Source organism: Balaenoptera musculus, chromosome 10 (genome assembly GCF_009873245.2).
Source record: "Balaenoptera musculus isolate JJ_BM4_2016_0621 chromosome 10, mBalMus1.pri.v3, whole genome shotgun sequence".
NCBI lineage: Eukaryota > Metazoa > Chordata > Mammalia > Artiodactyla > Balaenopteridae > Balaenoptera > Balaenoptera musculus.
In genome coordinates this window covers 44,605,570-44,624,222 of record NC_045794.1, presented here as the reverse complement: position 1 = coordinate 44,624,222, position 18,653 = coordinate 44,605,570, and the positions used below count along the sequence as shown (strand labels likewise).

General features: G+C 45.5%; 1 protein-coding gene across 2 annotated transcripts; it reads right to left on the bottom strand.

Moving 5' to 3' along the window:
- Positions 1–44: 44 nt before the first annotated feature.
- RAB5B (RAB5B, member RAS oncogene family) lies at positions 45–18,243 on the bottom strand. 2 transcript variants are annotated; one of them, XM_036865269.1, is made up of 7 exons: positions 18,169–18,239; positions 7,114–7,233; positions 6,037–6,299; positions 4,023–4,174; positions 3,619–3,741; positions 2,961–3,054; positions 45–2,641 (listed from the first exon to the last, which is right to left on the bottom strand). In XM_036865269.1, the coding sequence occupies exons 3-7, from the start codon at positions 6,197–6,199 to the stop codon at positions 2,526–2,528; spliced, it is 648 nt and encodes a 215-aa protein (XP_036721164.1). In that variant the 5' UTR covers positions 6,200–6,299; positions 7,114–7,233; positions 18,169–18,239; the 3' UTR covers positions 45–2,525. The 2 variants fall into 2 exon arrangements, with proteins under 2 accessions (XP_036721164.1, XP_036721165.1); XM_036865270.1 differs by lacking the exon at positions 7,114–7,233 and having other exon boundaries at positions 18,169–18,243.
- Positions 18,244–18,653: the final 410 nt, after the last annotated feature.

Genomic DNA, 18,653 nt, shown 5'->3' with positions numbered 1-18,653 from the left:
GAAATAGCAAAAAAAAAAAAAAAGAAGAAGAAGCAACACTCCAATACACTTTTTTTTTGTCCTTTTTTACTTACATTAAATACATTGGTAAATCAGCAGTCGCATTCTGTTACCACGATTGTTATGTTGGGAGAGGAAGAAAGGGGAAAAAAGGCAAATACTTTCTTAGAAGCAAAAAAAAAAAAAAAAAAAAAAACAAAAAAAAAATGAAGAGCTGGGAAATAAAAACTAAGATTCCCTAAGCCCAACAGAGCTCAAAGGAAAGCAGAAGAGCTAATAGGAAGTAGAAGGAAGGCAGCAGATAGGCCCAGAAGCTAAGGCCAATCCTGTTCCTAAGGGGGTCAGGGGACGGGAGAAGAAGCCTGGAGAAATGGTTTCCCAGCCCCAAGGCAATGAAACATCTTCACTACTGCTCCATGGGGAAAACTACACAGAGAAAGAACTTCATTTCTAAGAAACTTAAGAGAGCCATCGTAGTTCTTCCACTTGTAAGGATGCACTGGCTGCTCTGGGGGGCTAGTGCGTGCTGGGAAAAGGAGGGGAAAATGTGTATGTGTTTCAGGGCCATGGGAACTAAGGCTGCCCCTGGTAAAGGAAGGGAATTTAGGTGTAAGTGGAAGAACCTAAGCTGGGTCCTTCAGAATCTCAGCTTCATGGATTTCTCAGCTTCTCTGGGACAGAAGGCAGTCTGCAAGCCAAAAGGGCAGAAAGGTTCCAATCCTAGGTCACTATGGCCTCTCCTATCTTATTTCCCCCAATCTCCTCAAAACCCTGGGCTAGAACAAGAAGGGATTTAGAGTTCTCTCTTGCCTTGATGGCTTCCCAAAGACATCTTAAAATACCTGATGAGGGATGTGAAGAGAGACTAGAGATTTAGAAAGGCCCAACATCCTCTGGTGATGTGAGACAGTTGTGAGGTACCTTCAGTGCCAGTCGTTCCCTGTCCACAGGAACAGGTGTTATGATATTAGGGGACCACAAGTAGGCCTCTGTGGTACTACCCCCCTAGCGGTACGTGGATTAAACCACTGGTTGCATGGGGGATGGGTTTGGGGGGTAAGCATGGGGGGACCAAACTGAAGATACTAACAAAGGAGAAAAGAAATAGGGCCTGATGGGAGGTGGGGGGCAGAACAGACTGTACAGTGGGAATAAAGATCATACCTATTTACAGGGAAGTAGAAAAGACATGGTAATGGGTGGATCAAATTGAATGGGAACCCTGGGAAAGGACAGAAAACTCCTCCCTCTTGCTGACTCCTCTTCACTCCCCTACAACGGCCTATGTTATCTTGAGACTGCTCTCCAGTTGCTCAGTTAACTCCTCAGGAAAGGTAAACCTATACCCAAGAGTTAGGCTGGCAAGAATATAGATGAAGTAAGAATCAGAGTTGGAGGAAGCTAGCAGTGGAGATTGGGCTTGAGTAGCTGCCACCGGTACTGTTCTCTACAGCCCCTCCCCAAACCTCATATACACCTCGGATTCCACTTAATTAAAAAGTTAAGAGGGCAGGTAAATCAATCAAAACCCCCATAGAACAAGTATCACAACTGAACTACCATCAGTTAAAGTGCAAACTGCAGGGGGATATCGTGGCTGGGGCTGAGGCCATCTGAAGGCCAGAGAGAAAAAAATGCATATGTGTAAGTCAGAGGATGGGTGTCAGAAACTGGTCCCTCCTCCATTTAGATCACAGCAGAGCCAAAGATGCAGGCAACCAGTGAAGATTCTTTGGAGGACTCTGGGGTCCAGAATCTCCCCCACTATGGGGGAGAAGCTACCTAAGAGGCTGGGTGAGGGGAAAGTAAGCCTTAGAAGAGTTCCTGAGCCACAGATGACACTGCATCTCCACCTCTTCCACCTCTGCCCAGTTAGCTAACAAGACTCCAACCTGGTGCCTGACAGCTTGCCTTCCCATTCTCACCTCTACCTAGAAACACCCTCCACAAGGCCAACTCAGTGTTTTCAAATATGAGAAACTCCAACCAAATAAAAACAAAAAGGAAATGTTTCCTTACTCCCCCCTGCTCTGAGCCTTACTTTCCCCCAGGGTCCTCAATGTGACTGAACTGGAAACCTCCTTCCTCACTTCCTGGGTTCACTACCTTCTCCATCCTGGGGAGAGGAAGAAAAGGGGATCAAGAAGAGAGACTGACCAAAAGCAGAAGGGGAAAGGGCAGGAGACAAAAAAGAGTTTTCTGAAAAAATGGGGAGGAGGAGGAAAGATAAGTAGGTCACTGTCTTGCACCTATAATACAAAGTGAAGAAAGTTTGTTTTGGAAGGTAAGTCCTGGGGGATCTGACCCCCAAGCCCCCGAGCAGGGGTAGGAGGCCAGTGGCAACAGCTGCCTGGTGTTGTTGCTGAAGCGTTAAAAAGTGCCATGACGGAGCTGTCAAGAGGCAGCCCTTGGGAGCCAGGGCCCAGTGTGCTGTTACCGTAGGGGCTGTGTGCTGAGCGGTGGGGATGGAGGTTATTTCTGAGCTCTCGTGCTAGCTCCATACTTGTTTGCCGCTAGCCACCCCCTCAGTTGCTACAACACTGGCTCTTGTTCTGCTGGGACTGCTCATGGAGATCCACACCCCGGCTTCGGCCTGCTGCACCCCCCAGATTCTGGGGTTCACTCTTTGGCAACTTCTTAGCTAGAGATAAAAACAGAAGGGAACAAAGTATGGTAGATTTTACTCATCCCCCCAGAAAAAGACTATTGGGGGAAAGGGGAAATGCGAGAGACTAAAAGAACGTTCCGAAGAGGGGAGGTTTCATTGTAAACTACATTGAAGATGAGGGGGTTCAAAATGCAGCCAAAGGATGGAGGTCACAATGGAAAGTTAAGGTATCTCCACACCTAAAGTTTTCATAAGAGGAGATGCTCCCATTTATCCTTATGACTTGGGTTAGTCATCTTGCCTGGAGGCAAGGGAAAAAACACAGGAAGACCTCAGGCTGCTCTGACCTTACCTATTGCCAGGAAGAGATCGTTCACGTTCATAGCTGTCTTGGCTGAAGTCTCCATAAACAATAAGCTGTTGTCATCTGCATACGCCTGGGCCTCCTGCAAGGGGTGGGGTGTACTGGGACTCAGACTGTAGGGCAGGAACAAGTACTGCCTTTCCACTCCCATGTAGCACCAGAGCTAGACAATATCCTAGGTTCCCTCCCCTTAACTGCCCCTCTGAGCCAGCTAGCCCTGGACCCATATTTTGGAGATGACTCCCTCAAGGGATGACCCATGGTCTAGACCACTTAACCCAACAAACAGATGTCAGGAATCTTAATTACTGGGGAGGAGGTAAGTTGGTTGGGGGCTTTTGGGTTCTGACACTTGAGTATCCCTTACCTCAAATTCAACTGCTCCCTCCTTCCTCTTTTCATACTGGTACCCCCACAGCTGGTACTGGTACTTCCCTACCCCTCTGCTCTGGAATTTTCTTCTGACTCCTCTAAAATCTCCTGGCTGGCATTAGGGTCACAGTGTTGCTGTATTTAACTTGGTGCAGAACTGGGGAATGAGATGATGAATGTCCTCAGATGAGATTTTCAGAAAGGGCAGGTTTGGAAAAAAGAGGTCCCAAGCACAGAGGGAGTGTGTCAGAGAGGGACTCTGTGGCCATCTTACTTCGTACTCCACCATGCGCTTGTTGGCCAGGTCAGCTTTGTTCCCCGCCAGGGCAATAACGATGCTAGGACTGGCCTGTCGCTGTAGTTCCTTTACCCATGTCTTTGCTCGGGCGAAGGTTTCCTAGGAAAACACAAGGATGAGAATGAGTAGGCTGGCTCATTCAGCCTACTGACTGCCAATCCAGGCCCATCAACTTCAAAGCCCAGTCTCAAAACTCACCTCTTCTAAGCAGCCTTCACTCACTGAAACCACCTGTCTCTGGTAATTCATTACCTCTGTCTTCTCAGCACTTGGAAGCATAATCTGTATTCTTATTTGCTATTTCAAGAACAAGTTTTCTCTCCCCCACCTATTTTAATTACTATAAATAAAAGCAAGGACAATCTTCTCAGCCCACTTACCTGATTAGTAATGTCATAAACCACAATTGCAGCTTGGGCACCTCTGTAGTACATGGGGGCCAAGCTATGGTATCGCTCCTGCCCAGCTGTGTCCCAGATCTCAAACTTGACTGTTGTGTCATCTAGACAAACCGACTGGGTGAGGAAGGCCGCTATGAATGAGAGAACAGAGAAGTTGTTGTAAGTGGGAGGATGTATGGGAACATCCCACCCTTCTTCAAAATCTCTCTACTCTCCGTCTAAGATAAGTCACCACCCAGGCCATTCAGCTACAGGAAAGGTTTAGCATTCTCCTCCTTACACACAAGAAAGGTTTAGCATTTTCCTTCAGATCTTGGAACCAGAATTAAGCCTGCTCTTGGCTAAGTCCTCCCTACCAGAAGTTTCTCTAGCTAAGGAATGGGGGAACATCGTAAACTCTGAGGGACAGAAAGAACTGGCACTTATACCAGAGTCATCCCTCTTCTAACCAAAACACAGGAGTAAGAGACAATGACGGAGATAATAAGCTTCAGATAAAAGTCACATCAAGAACTGATTAGACAGGGACTTCCCTGGTGGCGCAGCGGTCCGCCTGCCAATGCAGGGGACACGGGTTCAAGCCCTGGTCCGGGAAGATCCCACATGCCATGGAGCAACTAAGCCCGTGAGCCACAACAACTGAGCCCGCATGCCACAACTACTGAAGCTCATGCGCCTAGAGCCCGTGCTCTGCAACAAGCGAAGCCACTGCAATGAGAAGCCCGCGCACCACAACAAAGAGTAGCCCCCGCTCACCGCAACTAGAGAAAGCCTGCATGCAGGAATGAAGACCCAACACAGCCAAAAATAAATAAATAAAATAAATAAATTAAAAAAAAAAAGAGAACTGATTAGACGATTTTAAAGTCTGTTGTTAGGTCCCACCATTATCAGTATTATTTGGCTGTTACTTTTTCATATTACCTCTGCTGGTCCAAGAACACATTTCCAAGGTGACTTGGAAATAAGTCACCCCCCCCAATAAAAGTGGGGAAGGAGTTAACATGGGAGTTCTCATAAAAGACCCTTTATTAAATTACCACCCTATTTTGGGGTAGTGGCAAAGAGAAGGTAGCGAAGGTGGGAAAGGCAGATTCCTTTATCTTTTGTATTTAGTTCTAACCTCTGTTTTACCAGATATGTGCATCAGGATCAGCTAAGGAGCTTTTCCAAACATACATGTCTATACTGCCACCAACCTCACCCTACCTCCAATACTAATCAGTAGATCTAGGGTAGGGCCCAAGCATGCATAGAATGAAAATGCTCCCCAGGTGATTCTGATGTACATCTTTGATTATGAGCCACTGCCCCAAACCAACCCTGCTCAAGATGACACTCAACTGAACTTCACTGGCATTAAGATGAGAGTGGGGGCTTCCCTGGTGGCGCAGTGGTTAAGAATCCGCCTGCCAGTGCAGGGGACACAGGTTCAAGCCCTGGTCCGGGAAGGTCCCACATGCCGCGGAGCAACTAAGCCTGTGTGCCATAACTACTGAGCCTGCGCTCTAGAGCCCGCGAGCCACAACTACTGAGCCCACGTGCCACAACTACTGAAGCCTGCGCGCCTAGAGCCCGTGGTCCTCAACGAGAAGCCACTGCAATGAGAAGCCCGCACACCGCAACAAAGAGTAGTAGCCCCTGCGCACAGCAACGAAGACTCAATGCAGCCAAAAATAAACAAACAACTAACTAACTAAATAAATTTATTAAAAAAAAAAAAAAAAAAAGATGAGAGTGGGAGGAGGAAGAAAACAGACAGATAAAAAAATTAGTGGTTTTCTTGGTGCTCAAAGGCCAACCTTTCTAACTTTCTTCTAGGAAGTAAGAGGATGAACATAGACCTGCTTTTGGGCATTATGGCAATTTTTTTTGTTTCTTAAAGGATTTCCATTCCAGGGAGCTAAGAGGGCCAGCTCCACAAACAGATCCCTAGATCTCCCTTCAAAAGCCCTTCTAAGCATTGAACCTCTTCTCTCCCTGAAGTACTCACCTCCAATGGTGCTCTCCTGGTACTCGTGGAACTGCCCTTTGACAAAACGTAATACCAGGCTAGACTTCCCCACTGCAGATTCACCCAGCAGGACCAATTTGAACTGGCATATTTTGCTGGCCTGGGGCTGCCCATTGGGCCTGGCTGTGCTTCTGCTAGTCATAGCTAGATTATCAGAGTGGGAAAGGGTAGAGGGAGGGGGATGCCACAAAGCGGCGGAGGGGGGAGGGGGGAGGGGAGGGGACTTCCAGGCTTCAACAGTCCTGCAAGAAAAAAAGGAGGTAAAATTAAACACAGGGCCATTACAGCTGCAATCACTTTTTAGAGAAAGGACAGAATCTCTTCATTTCTTTGCTCATATGAGGACTTAACTCTTACAATCACCCACCATTAAAAGGTTACACCACTGAGAGGGTCCCAGGCACCTGACACTCACTGGTAAGAGTGAGGAACAATAAAATAAGAATTGCATCTGAAGTAGAGTGTGCTGAAATGGAGACTGAAAACCATGTGAGAGTAGTTTTTAATCTCCCAATCATTCCCCACCAGGTCTTCAAAGAACAGCATATTGATCAACTTTTAGTTGGCCCGAAGAGCACCCAGATCCACCCAAAAGTACCCTAAATCCTACTATCTCCTTGGTGTCCTGGTGCTGTCCTTTTATTACCCCCTCTTTTTTCTAGCTTTCAAAATGAGAAATTCACTCTAGGGGTATGGGATAACAGTCACCCATCCTAAGAATAGAGGGATAGCTTCTGGTTCTATATCCTTCTTACACGACCATTTCTGAAAATTGACATTTCTGAAAATATAACCAAGGTCCAATGATCAGAAAATCCATCCTTTCTCATTTCTGGTCAAAGGTAATAGAGAAACAGACCATATTCAGTATTAACTCTTTCACTTTTCTTCTGCCACCTCTCCAAGTCTGAAAATCTATCAAGTCTGAGTCAGTAGGCTTGACTTACTCTCAACTTGCAGCTGTCTTCCTGGTGCCTAGGGATTAGACTACCCTCCACACTGAAAGGGCCTAACAGCTGTAGCCCTCCAAGTTAGAGGCAGAGAAAGAAGGTGTACCTTCTAAACACATGCGGGAATCTCCAGTAGATGGTATAGGGGATAAGTCTTCGAGCAATAAATACTTGATGAAAGAATAAAACTGAACCACCTTCTCTACCTTCCAAGCGGCTAGGAAAGCTGGTGGTGGAGGAGGAGACAGACAGAGAGAGAAAGTTGGGATTTTGAATGTCCAGTCACCCAAACCTGAATATATTTCATCATCCTGACTCTGACGGGAAAGGAATTGTGAGATTCAAAGAAGTGTTAGCGGGGCTTCCCTGGTGGCGCAGTGGTTGAGAATCTGCCTGCCAATGCAGGGGACATGGGTTCAAGCCCTGGTCTGGGAAGATCCCACATGCCGCGGAGCAACTAGGCCCGTGAGCCACAACTACTGAGCCTGCGCGTCTGGATCCTGTGCTCCGCAACAAGAGAGGTCACAATAGTGAGAGGCCCGCGCACCGCGATGAAGAGTGGCCCCCGCTTGCCGCAACTAGGGAAAGCCCTCGCACAGAAACGAAGACCCAACACAACCAAAAATAAAAATAAATAAATAAATAAAAAATTTTAAAAAAAGAAGTGTTAGCATGATCACAGCATGTAAACCTAACCCCAAAACCTAAGCATTGCTTGGATTATACTTTGCTTGTTCAAATTAATCTTTCCCTTCTCCAAGGTTGATTCTAGTGACTCCATAAACATCATACTCTGTGACATATACGGGGAAACATTATTTTTTCACTATAGCAAATTGCTTTGGGATCAAATCAGGGTTAAAAATATCTGCAATCCTAGTAAAGACAGAAAAGACAGAAAAACCATACAGGAGGAGGTGTAGAGGAACAAAGGCTGTGGAGTCCAATTCACTGGATTTATTTTATAGTTCTGCTTACTAGCTTTAAATCTTTGGACAATTTACTAAATCTACCTGTGCATGTGTTTCCTCATCTGTAAAATGGGATAATAGCCTATGAGCAACTAATTCATAAGGTTGTTGTGAGGATTAAATGAGATAATACATACAAAGAACTCAAATAAACATTTGACAAAAAGTGCTATATCAGGGGCTTCCCTGGTGGCGCAGTGGTTGAGAATCTGCCTGCCAATGCAGGGGACATGGGTTCAAGCCCTGGTCTGGGAAGATCCCACATGCCACGGAGCAACTAGGCCCGTGAGCCACAATTACTGAGCCTGCGCGTCTGGAGCCTTTGCTCCGCAACAAGAGAGGTCACGATAATGAGAGGCCCGCCCACCGCGATGAAGAGTGGCCCCCACTTGCCGCAACTAGAGAAAGCCCTCGCACAGAAACGAAGACCCAACACAGCCATAAATAAATAAATAAATAAATAAATAAACAAACCCAAAGTTAAAAAAAAAAGTGCTATATCAATGAATATTAAGCTATTAATCATTATTAATATGACATCAAGAAAATTGCCTGAGCCTTACCTTCCACCTTTTTTTAAAAAAATTTATTTATTTAATTTATGTATTATTTTTGGCTGTGTTGGACCCTCGTTGCTGTGTGCGGGCCTTCTCTAGTTGCAGCAAGCGGGGCTTCTCTTGTTGCGGAGCACAGGGTCCAGGCGTGCAGGCTTCAGTAGTTGTGGCACACGTGCTCAGCAGTTGTGGTGCACGGGCTTAGCTGCTGCGAGGCATGTGGGATCTTCCCGGACCAGGGCTCGAACCCATGTCCCCTGCATTGGTAGGCGGATTCCCAACCACTGAGCCACCAGGGAAGCTCCCACCTTTATAAAATGGAAAAAATACCTACCTCATAGAGTAGCCCTGAGGATTAAGTGAAAAATTTAACATAGTGTTAATGAATAGTAAGACAGGTATTGTTGGGCTTCCCTGGTGGCGCAGTGGTTGAGAATCTGCCTGCCAATGCAGGGGACACGGGTTTGAACCCTGGTCTGGGAAGATCCCACATGCCGCGGAGCAACTAGGCCTGTGAGCCACAACTACTGAGCCTGCGCTTCTGGAGCCTGTGCTCCCAACAAGAGAGGCCGCGATAGTGAGAGGCCCACGCACCGCGATGAAGAGTGGCCCCCTGTTGCCGCAACTAGAGAAAGCCCTTGCACAGAAACGAAGACCCAACACAACCAAAAATAAATAAAAATTAAAAAATAAATAAAAATTAAAAAATAAAAAATAAAAGAAACTGCCAAAGTGTTTTAAAAAAAAAAAAGACAGGTATTGTTATTTAGTGACCCTGATTCACAGAAAAGATCAATTTAATATATTAAAGGATATCTCAATATTAGTTGTTATCAATATATGCCTAAAGAGCAGCCATGATATGAAAGAGGTAGAGAAAAAAAACAGGAAAAAAAATGTGTAAAGAGGAAGTTAACGGAGAAATGAGATTGAAATGAGAACCCAGAAAAGTCCCAAAGTAGACCAGATTAAGACAGAGGACTGCAAGAAATTACTCTGATCCTACTGGGTATTTTGTAGTCCCCTAGGCCACGGAGTCCCAAGAATCCAGATATACATACATGTGCCACTTTGTGATGAAGTTTTCACTGGTCTGTGATGAAATGATTAAATAAAAATGATATAGCAAGTTCTTCATAAAGCTAAATTTATTCATTTTAGGAGTATCTTTTATAACAAGATTTCTAACTTACGTTTTTTGTATCAGTTTTCCCTCAAAGGTAAATATGTATTTTTTGCATGGATAAACCTCTAAGACCTATTGTTAAGTTAAAAAAAAAAAGTTAGAGAACAAAACATGTGGTTGATCCTATTTCTGTAAAACAAAGCAACATTCTGCAGAGAAAAAGGTATGTAAAGGTACACACTCATCTGTTAACAGTGGTTACCTCCCTCTAAGGAGAGTGGGATTGAGGAAAACGGTATGAGAAGGACTCAGGTTTTTTCATTCCACATAATTCTTTCTTTTTTTAACAGGAAATATATTTTTTTAAAGTTTCCTACATAATTTTTTTAAAAATTGCTTTTTATAAAAAAAAATTACAAATAATGGTGTTGATAGGCAGTAGTAAGCTTTCTAAATATACTTATGTGGAAAAATAGAAACCCCCAAATTTAAATTAATTGGTCCATTAAATCCAAAATTCTGGGAACCAGTACTGCAAAAATCAGTATTAATTAGCTTCTTAATCACTAGTCACAGTTCTTTAGCTCTTTTCATCCTCAAACCTTTAGAGCAGTGTTTCTCAAACTGTGGGCTGTAAGCCAATAGTGACCTTGAAATCACTTGCTGGATCATGATCAGTATATTTAAAAAAAAAGAAAAAAGAAAAAGAAAAAAATCAAGTGGATTGCAAATAATAAGCATGAGAATAATTTTGTGAAAATGTTTCACTTGTGGGTGTATGTACATACACTGAATTATGATGTAAAAAAAATTTTTTTTTAATGAGCCACAGTCAAAAAAAGTTTAATAAACACTGCTTTGGAGAGACCTGAAACTGAAAGATGGGTTAGTAGGAAATCTAGTCTCCGGCCAGCCTAAGAAAGCACTTCCAGGTGAAATTAAGATGAGGGTTTAATATAGCTCTCCAGGAGTCAGAGGTTCTCCAACCCTGCTACTAAAGTTATGGAGCAATTATGAAAATGGAAAGTTAAAGTCGACAGAGGCAGTCCTGCACAGTGGTAAGGGCTTTGGAATCAGGCAAGCCTCAGTTTTATTCTCTGCTTTGCCAATTAACCCACTGTGATCTTAGGCCACTCACTCCCTTTGCCTTTCTAAGCTTCAGTTTCCTTATCTATGAGGATCTGGGGTTGGGGTAGGGAGGATAATAGGTGAAAGTAGTAAAAGGCAGAAACTGAATTCAATTCCAAAGTTCTGGGTACATTTAAGAAATGTGTTTCTCTTAGGGCTTCTCAGCATCTGCAAGAATTATTTTTAAAAACACATTTACGTAGTACTTCATATACATTGTTTCATAGGAAAAGAGGATAGGCCATCATAACTACACTTTACAACAGAAAACAGATGACACAATAGGGAAAAAAACCTCTACAGATCATAAGCTGATCAAGTTTCCTTTAGGTTGACACACATACACTATATTCTTAAAAAACAACAGAAAGGGGGCTTCCCTGGTGGCGCAGTGGTTGAGAATCTGCCTGCCAATGCGGGGGAAACGGGTTCGAGCCCTGGTCTGGGAAGATCCCACATGCCGTGGAGCAACTGGGCCCGTGAGCCACAATTACTGAGCCTGTGCGTCTGGAGCCTGTGCTCCGCAACGAGAGAGGCCGCGATAGTGAGAGGCCCGCGCACCGCGATGAAGAGTGGCCCCCGCTTGCCACAGCTGGAGAAAGCCCTGGCACAGAAACGAAGACCCAACACAGCCATAAATAAAATAAATAAATAAAAAAAACAACAGAAAAAGTTACTAGATTCTTCAACTTACTCCCTCACATTTCAAAGCATGTGATCCAAGGGGCAGAACACTAAGTTAGAGTGGACTGAATTCTCATCAGCAGACATGTCTCTCTAGGCCTGGGAAAACAGTAGGGAGTTGGAGAAGTGTGAAGATAGGAAACAGTTGGGAATTCCCTGGCGGTCCAGTGGTTAGGACTCCGCGCTTTCATTGCTGTGGCCCGGGTTCAACCTCCAAGCAGCGTGGCACGGCCAAAAAAAAAAAAAGGAAACAGTCACAGACACACGGGTTGGTCACTAACCCCCACAGATAAGTCAAGCCAGAGCCAATCAGCAAACTTTATTGAACTGTCAGAGATTAGTAACTATGGTGTTAGAAAAGACTATCTCCCACGCCAATGTTTCAGCTCAAGAATATGTCCTACCCTCTCTGTTCACAGTAATTGATGGGCGGCCCATCTCTGTGCCTTGATCTTTAATCCCAACATGTTAATAAGGGTATCATGTTTCTTATGCAATAGCTAGACTCTCAAAAGATCAGGGGTACAGAAATGGAATAATACATATAAGATTCAATTGATTTCTCCACTATTCTAGCGGTGATTTTTTTGCTAACAGTTGACAGTGGGCAAATGATCCATCCAAAGGCAAAAAATAAATCACAGCCAACCAGTCAAGTGGGGTGATGATTATTACCTTCAAACCTGAGGCAAAAAAAGGGAGAAGGTTTTTCTTCCCTTCAAAACTTTCAGTTCAGGGCTTCCCTGGTGGCGCAGTGGTTGAGAGTCTGCCTGCTGAGGCGGGGGACACGGGTTCGAGCCCTGGTCTGGGAAGGTCCCACATGCCGCGGAGCAACTGGGCCCAGGAGACACAACCACTGAGCCTGTGCGTCTGGAGCCTGTGCTCCGCAACAAGAGAGGCCGCGATAGTGAGAGGCCCGCGCATCGCAATGAAGAGTGGCCCCTGCTTGCCGCAACTAGAGAGAGCACTCGCACAGAAACGAAGACCCAACACAGCCAAAAATAAATAAATAAATAAGTTAAAAAAAAAATATTCCAAGCTTTAAAAAAAAAAAAAAAAAAAACTTCCAGTTCACATGAGATGACAACTTCCCTCAGAAGTGCAGCCCCACAAGAATGGCTTATCAAATGACCATTAACTGGGCTTCCCTGGTGGTGCAGTGGTTAAGAATAGGCCTGCCAATGCAGGGGACACGGGTTCAAGCCCTGGCCCGGGAAGATCCCACATGCCGCGGAGCAACTAAGCCTGTGCGCCACAACTACTGAGCCTGCGCTCTAGAGCCCGCATGCCACAACTACTGAGCCCACGTATTGCAACTACCAAAGCCCATGCACCTAGAGCCTGTGCTCCGCAACAAGAGAAGCCATTGCAATGAGAGGCCCACGAGCCACAACGAAGAGTAGCCCCCGCTCGACGCAACTACAGAAAGCCGGCGTGCAGCAACGAAGACTCAACGCAGCCAAAAATAAATAAGTAAAATAAATAAATTTATATATTAAAAAAAAGACCATTAACTAAGGAGGATTAAGGCATGACCATGTCATCAGTCTATTGGGGAAGGGAGAGGTGGAGGATGAGGGGCAAGTTCTTTAGTGTGAGCAGCTCTCCCAGCAGCACAGGGAAATATGAATAGGAAAGGTTTCTTAGGGACTTCCCTGGCGGTCCAGTGGTTAAGACTCTGAGCTTCCACTGCAGGGGGCACAGGTTCGACCACTGGTTGGGGAACTAAGATCCCGAAAACTGTGTGGCCAAAAAAAAAAAAAAGGAAAGGTTTCTTAGCCTGCCGAAACCTGAGGAATGGAGTCTGCCTAGGGCAAGACTCCATTCCTCAGATTCCTTCCCACTTGGTAGCTTTGGGTTCCTATGCCAACTACATATGAAGCCTCCAGAAGTCTGTCATCTACCAATAGAGACTGAGTTCAAGGCACAGAGCCACTGGAGTCTAGCCCCCTCCCAAATGTTAGCCCTGTAAGTTCAGTTTGCCAGATAAGAGGCAGTTTGGAGGTCATCTAGTCCAGTCTATATTTTACAGAGAGGAAACTAAGGCAAATAAAATCAACCAGCTTGCCAGGAGTTGTCACACAGCCAGCTTTCACACAACTGCTTAGTAGCAAGTCTCCTTCTAGCAAGTACTCTCAGCCAGGTCCTCCTGCTCCTGTTATACCACTATACCTCTTCAGGAAGCAGGAGATGCTGAACTCTGAACTGAAATCCAAAGAAGGCACCAGGACAGGAACAAGAGCTTAGATTGGATAGTTTCTGCTTCTATTCAGTTTAGATAAGTACTTCCTTTGGGACTGAAAACAAGTTAGGAAGGCCCAGGCCTTCGCTGGGAACTGGAATCTACTCCCATATCCTTTTGACAGAAGGACTCACTCATTACTGTGCTTCTCTAAAAGGTCTTGACCAACCCCCACCAGGACAGTTGAAACAGAAGTAAATCAATGGAAGGTGCTAGGAAAGCAATGGTAATTTCTGCAGAATTCAATGGGCTGTGGGATTAATGTGAGATTTACTGAGCAGGGAAGACAGAGCAGAAGCCAGTAAACACCTTCAACTCTCCAACTTTGTTTAGACCCCAAATTACCAAAATCTTAAACTGAATTCCACTACCTGGCTCATTGTGTTGATCCAATGTTAACCAATGAGTCACAGGCTTAAATGAGAGTCCTTCCACTTCCCCCACCCTCTCCCTAAAAGCATTCTTATCTCTTATCAGCATGGTACTGCAAACTCCCTATTATTGACCTATTAAAGACTGGAATGCCTTTCTCCACTTTGTCTGCCTAGCAAACACCTAATGTGTCTTTTAAAGCCAAGCTCAAATGTCACCTTCTCTGTGAAACTGCATAATTACCCTCTCACCCTAGCAGAATTCGTCACTGCTTCCTCTAGGATCCCATAGTATTAAAACTGTATTCTTGGGAATTCCCTGGCTGTCCAGTGGTTAGGACTCGGTGCTTTCACTGCCAGGGCCCGGGTTCAATCCCTGGTTGGGGAACTAAGATCCCACAAGCCGTGTGGCACGGGCAAAAAACAAAAACAAACAAAAAAAACCCTGTATTCTTATCACAGCATTTATTACATTATTTGACTTAATTGTTTGTGTCTGTCTGCTCTGCTAAACTATGAACTTCTCAAAAAGTGTGACTATTTTTTATGTCATCTTGAATCTCCAGAGCAGAGCACAATGCCTGGTCCCTAGTAGCTGTTCATTAATTAAGGCCAAAGCAATCCTGCTTCCTTCCTCCATCTACTCCTCCCCTTCTGTGCCATCTGAATAGATTCTTACTCAGTTCCATTTGGGAATGTTCTTAAAAGGCCAGTTCTCCCTCTTGCCTCTTTGTGATCTCCCCTGGATGGAGGGGCCTCTTGGGACCCAGCCCACAAGGTACTGTTGCAACTCACATGGGCTAACTGCTTTTCCTGTCACCCGTTACTATGCCTCAGATGGCCTAATCACACCAAATATGCAGCCCTCCCACCGTTAACACTGAGGCAACTGTGGCTAAAAACAAAGTTCTCTGAATCTTCAGTGGATGTTAAATGTTCAAAAAACTTCGGGTCATTATCTCTATTAATTCCTGAACTTCAGAAACACAAGTTTAAAAAAAAAAAAACAAAAAACATACTACCACTCTAGCAAGGTACCCACTGCCCCTCAACAGAAACTACAACCTGGCCCAGAAATATGCACACACTTTGCTCACCTGGGTGGCTCCTTATTCAGCTCAGTTACTGGTCAGTCAGTGACTAAATCTTTCCTAAAACATTCTTGGGAAGTGGGAGTGTATTGTGTAGGGTTTTAAGGTATCCCTCCTCCAAGAAGGCTGTTGCGTTTCCTTATTTTAAATTCAACGTCTCACACTTTGGTTACTTTCCAACCTGAAATGCCTTAGGATTAGTGAGCAGGCTATACACTTGCTTCTCCTACCCCATGTCTCCTCATAAGTCAAATTCATATCAATGCGCACATATGAGTAAACTATAAAAGGGCAATCCTTGCTCCTGGGCAAAGTAAGAGTTAGATGGGATGAGGTATGACTTCAAGGGCAATGGGAAAGTCCTCTTCTCCAAATATATTTTTGTAACTCCAGATCTATGTTTGAAATTCTATATTGATGATTTCCACTCCTTAGCTCCCTCTTTAAGAAGCAAAAACTCTTGGAAGAATTAATACTTTAAGTGACTTTTTGTTATTTACACCTTAATATGGAGCAATTCCAGATCATTTTTTGAAAGTAGGCTTTGATTAAGAAAGACAAGAAGGGATGTATAGAAGAAAGGGACAGGATATCATCAGGATGTAGGAAATGGCAAAGCTTAGTGAGGATTTAAAAAACAAACACACACATACACATCTACACAACTTTCTCTAGGACTGGCTTTGCAGGAGAGAAAATAAAAGCTCCTGGGGGGACAATAATCAAGGTTTCTGAGGGCACTGTATAAAGGCTGGGCACATCACAGGGCTTCTGAAGCCAGTAAGGACAAATTCAATTAATAAGGTGGTGTATAAAATGTCCCAGCTGTGCTGAGGTTTAGAGGAAAACCAATTTCAAAGCCAGAGAGATTTGGAAGCTTCTCATATCATTACAGAAAGACAGACACAGGGGCTCCTTAGGAGAACCATCATCTTATTCTGGGATAATGAAGGGACAGTCACATAATCTGAACATGCAGAGACCATGAACCAGAAGATAGAAGTCTCAAATTCCTCACATTAGCAGAGATGCCAACAATTCTCCCAAATAAAATCATTCACTTTAATGTTTCTTTCCTGCCCATAAAAGAGAAAGACGTTTTGGCCATCTATTTGGGCATTTCCTAGGATACCCAGTGCACAAGTGGGGTGTGTGCGTGTGTGTGTGCATGTGTGCGTAAGGATGTGAGGGATAACCCAGACTACAGCTCTCTGCTTGTCTGAATTTGATAAAAGCAAGACAAAATGAACTGTGAAAGGAGCACAATAAATAACAGAGTATGGTCCCAGAAGGGAAAACTGGAAAGAATGAGAAACCAGAGTTTGGTGGGAACATGAAAACAGAATTGCCTTTGGTGGCACATCCCCCAAAGTGAAGTAAGATTAGTCTAATCTACTGTCTCTTATCTCTGACCTTTCTGGATGAAATGAGTGAGGTATATGTGGGAGGATCTACACTTTTTACACTTCTATAAAACTTGAATATTTTAAAATATGTACTTATTACTTTTCTAACTAAGAAAAAATGTATTTATAAAATACAGTGGTATAAAAGGGAAAAAGGAGGAAGTATAATAAGGGAAAATCCAATAAGCTCCAATCTATGGAGGGGACTAAGGAGGTCAGTAGACCGTTAAAAATATCTGGGAGGAGGGGACCCCTATGTCTCAGAAATCCATCTTCCTTTTCTCTACTCACCTCCTTCCCCAAGTGCCTCTCTGTTTGACCCAACTTTTTAATAGCTCAGAAACCCGGGCTCCTGAAGAAGTAGACAAAGAACAGGGGTGATGCCAACCTTCTGGAATGGAATTTCTCACTCTTCCCCAAATCCCTTCCTCCGTGATATCACCTCATATTTCCAGGCTTGGTTCCACATAACCATTACCTGCCTGGGAAATACCCAAGCCTAACTGCCACAAAAGTTTTACCAACTATGGTCGGGAGATCTCTGGATGGCTGGGGATCCCTAAGCCCAGTTCCAATGCAGAAAATGAGTCACTGATTCCCCACCTCTAGGTGAGAGATATGGTCTCCAGTATAGACCACATTATTAAATAGGAAAGAAACGAACAAACATCCCCCAAATCTAACTTCTTAGCTTTTTCACAGGACATGAGAAACAGGAGGTTAGAAGAAACACAGAGGCTGCAGCCTAAACCAGCTCGAGGGGAAGTGCAGGGGCTGAGTCTGGAATAGCCAAGTCACAGAAAAAAAAGTTACTTTTGTCTTCATTGGCTACCCTGGGAGTACCAAAAAACTTCAAGTTGCCACATCTCCACACTAATGGGAACAAAAGCGTGATTACTCGCAAGCCCCAGAGCCTCCAGCCCACCCTTCAGCATTCCCAGAAGCTCCCATTACTGATGGGAGGCCCTGCTTCCACTGCCCCAGCTACCTTAGTCTTCTAGATTAGAAAAGCTTTCTTCGCTTGTCTCAGTTCTCCCGCACTGAACCCAAATCCCTCTCAGCTCAACTCTGGGGCACCCTAGTTATTTTTATAAGTCACTTTCCCTGAAAAGAATGCCTCTTACCCAGCTAAGAGCCCTTCCCTGGCCCTTCCAATGAGACCTCTCGAGAGAGCCCCAGCCCCGGTTCCCCTCCGGGCCCGGGCGCCGAGTTTGACCCCTCCTCACCTCCGGGAGAATGGACTTACCTCACCCGCCGCCCAGTCCCTTTCCCCTAGTTCCTCCCTCTTCGGCGCCGCTCAATGAGGCCTGCCCCTGCCCGCACACGAGCCCCGGGCCTCCCGCGCCGGCCCCCAGCCCGGCCGCCAACACCACCCGGCCGCCTCCCCGACTCACCAACTTCGGGCTCCCAGCCCGCCCGGCCCCCTCCTCAGCGCCCCCATTAGGCCTGCCGGGGCCCGGCCCCCTTCTCCTTTCTCTGGTGGGCCACTCTAACCCTCGCGGAGGCCCAGACCCGCCTCTGCCCTCAGGCCGCACTCCTCTCCGGGGCGCCTCCTCCCCTGCCCTTGCGGGCTCCATCAGCCCGGTACCTGGGGCTCCGTCTCCCCCGTCGGGCCCAAGCCTGTGTCGAACAGACAAACAGCTGCAGCTCAACCAAACCCTCCTGCCCCTCCTCCTCCTCCTCGCCCTGTGGCGGGGGCCCCAGCCAATTGCACGATTACCCGCCTACCATCAAGGGTGGGCTCTGCGCGTGCTAATCCGCCAATCCTCTGGAGAAAGGCGGTGCTCTCACCGACGTGTAAGAGCAGAGGACTGGACAGGCGGTGCCCCAGACCAATACAGAGAGGGAAACTTTGAAGATGGACGAGGTGAGGAGCCACTAAACAGCGAGCTCCCGGAGATAGGGGGCGGTACCCTGTTGACAGGCGTATACTCTAACCAGTAGCATCTCGACACCCTCATGACCCCGCCTTTTAACTCATAAACATCTAATCAGGTGAGCTATGGGGGCGGGTCAAAGTGAAACTTTAACCAGTACTGCGAAAATTCGGGACTTGAATGGCAGGCAAGGCGG

Bases quoted from the DNA above. Each gene is read 5' to 3' on its own strand.
- RAB5B (XM_036865270.1), bottom strand. From the start codon at position 6,199: ATGACTAGCAGAAGCACAGCCAGGCCCAATGGGCAGCCCCAGGCCAGC. The intron at 4,175-6,036 runs GTGAGTACTTCA...TCTCATTCATAG, and splicing joins CCAGGAGAGCACCATTGGAG to CGGCCTTCCTCACCCAGTCG. The intron at 3,742-4,022 runs GTAAGTGGGCTG...GTGTTTTCCTAG, and splicing joins TTTATGACATTACTAATCAG to GAAACCTTCGCCCGAGCAAA.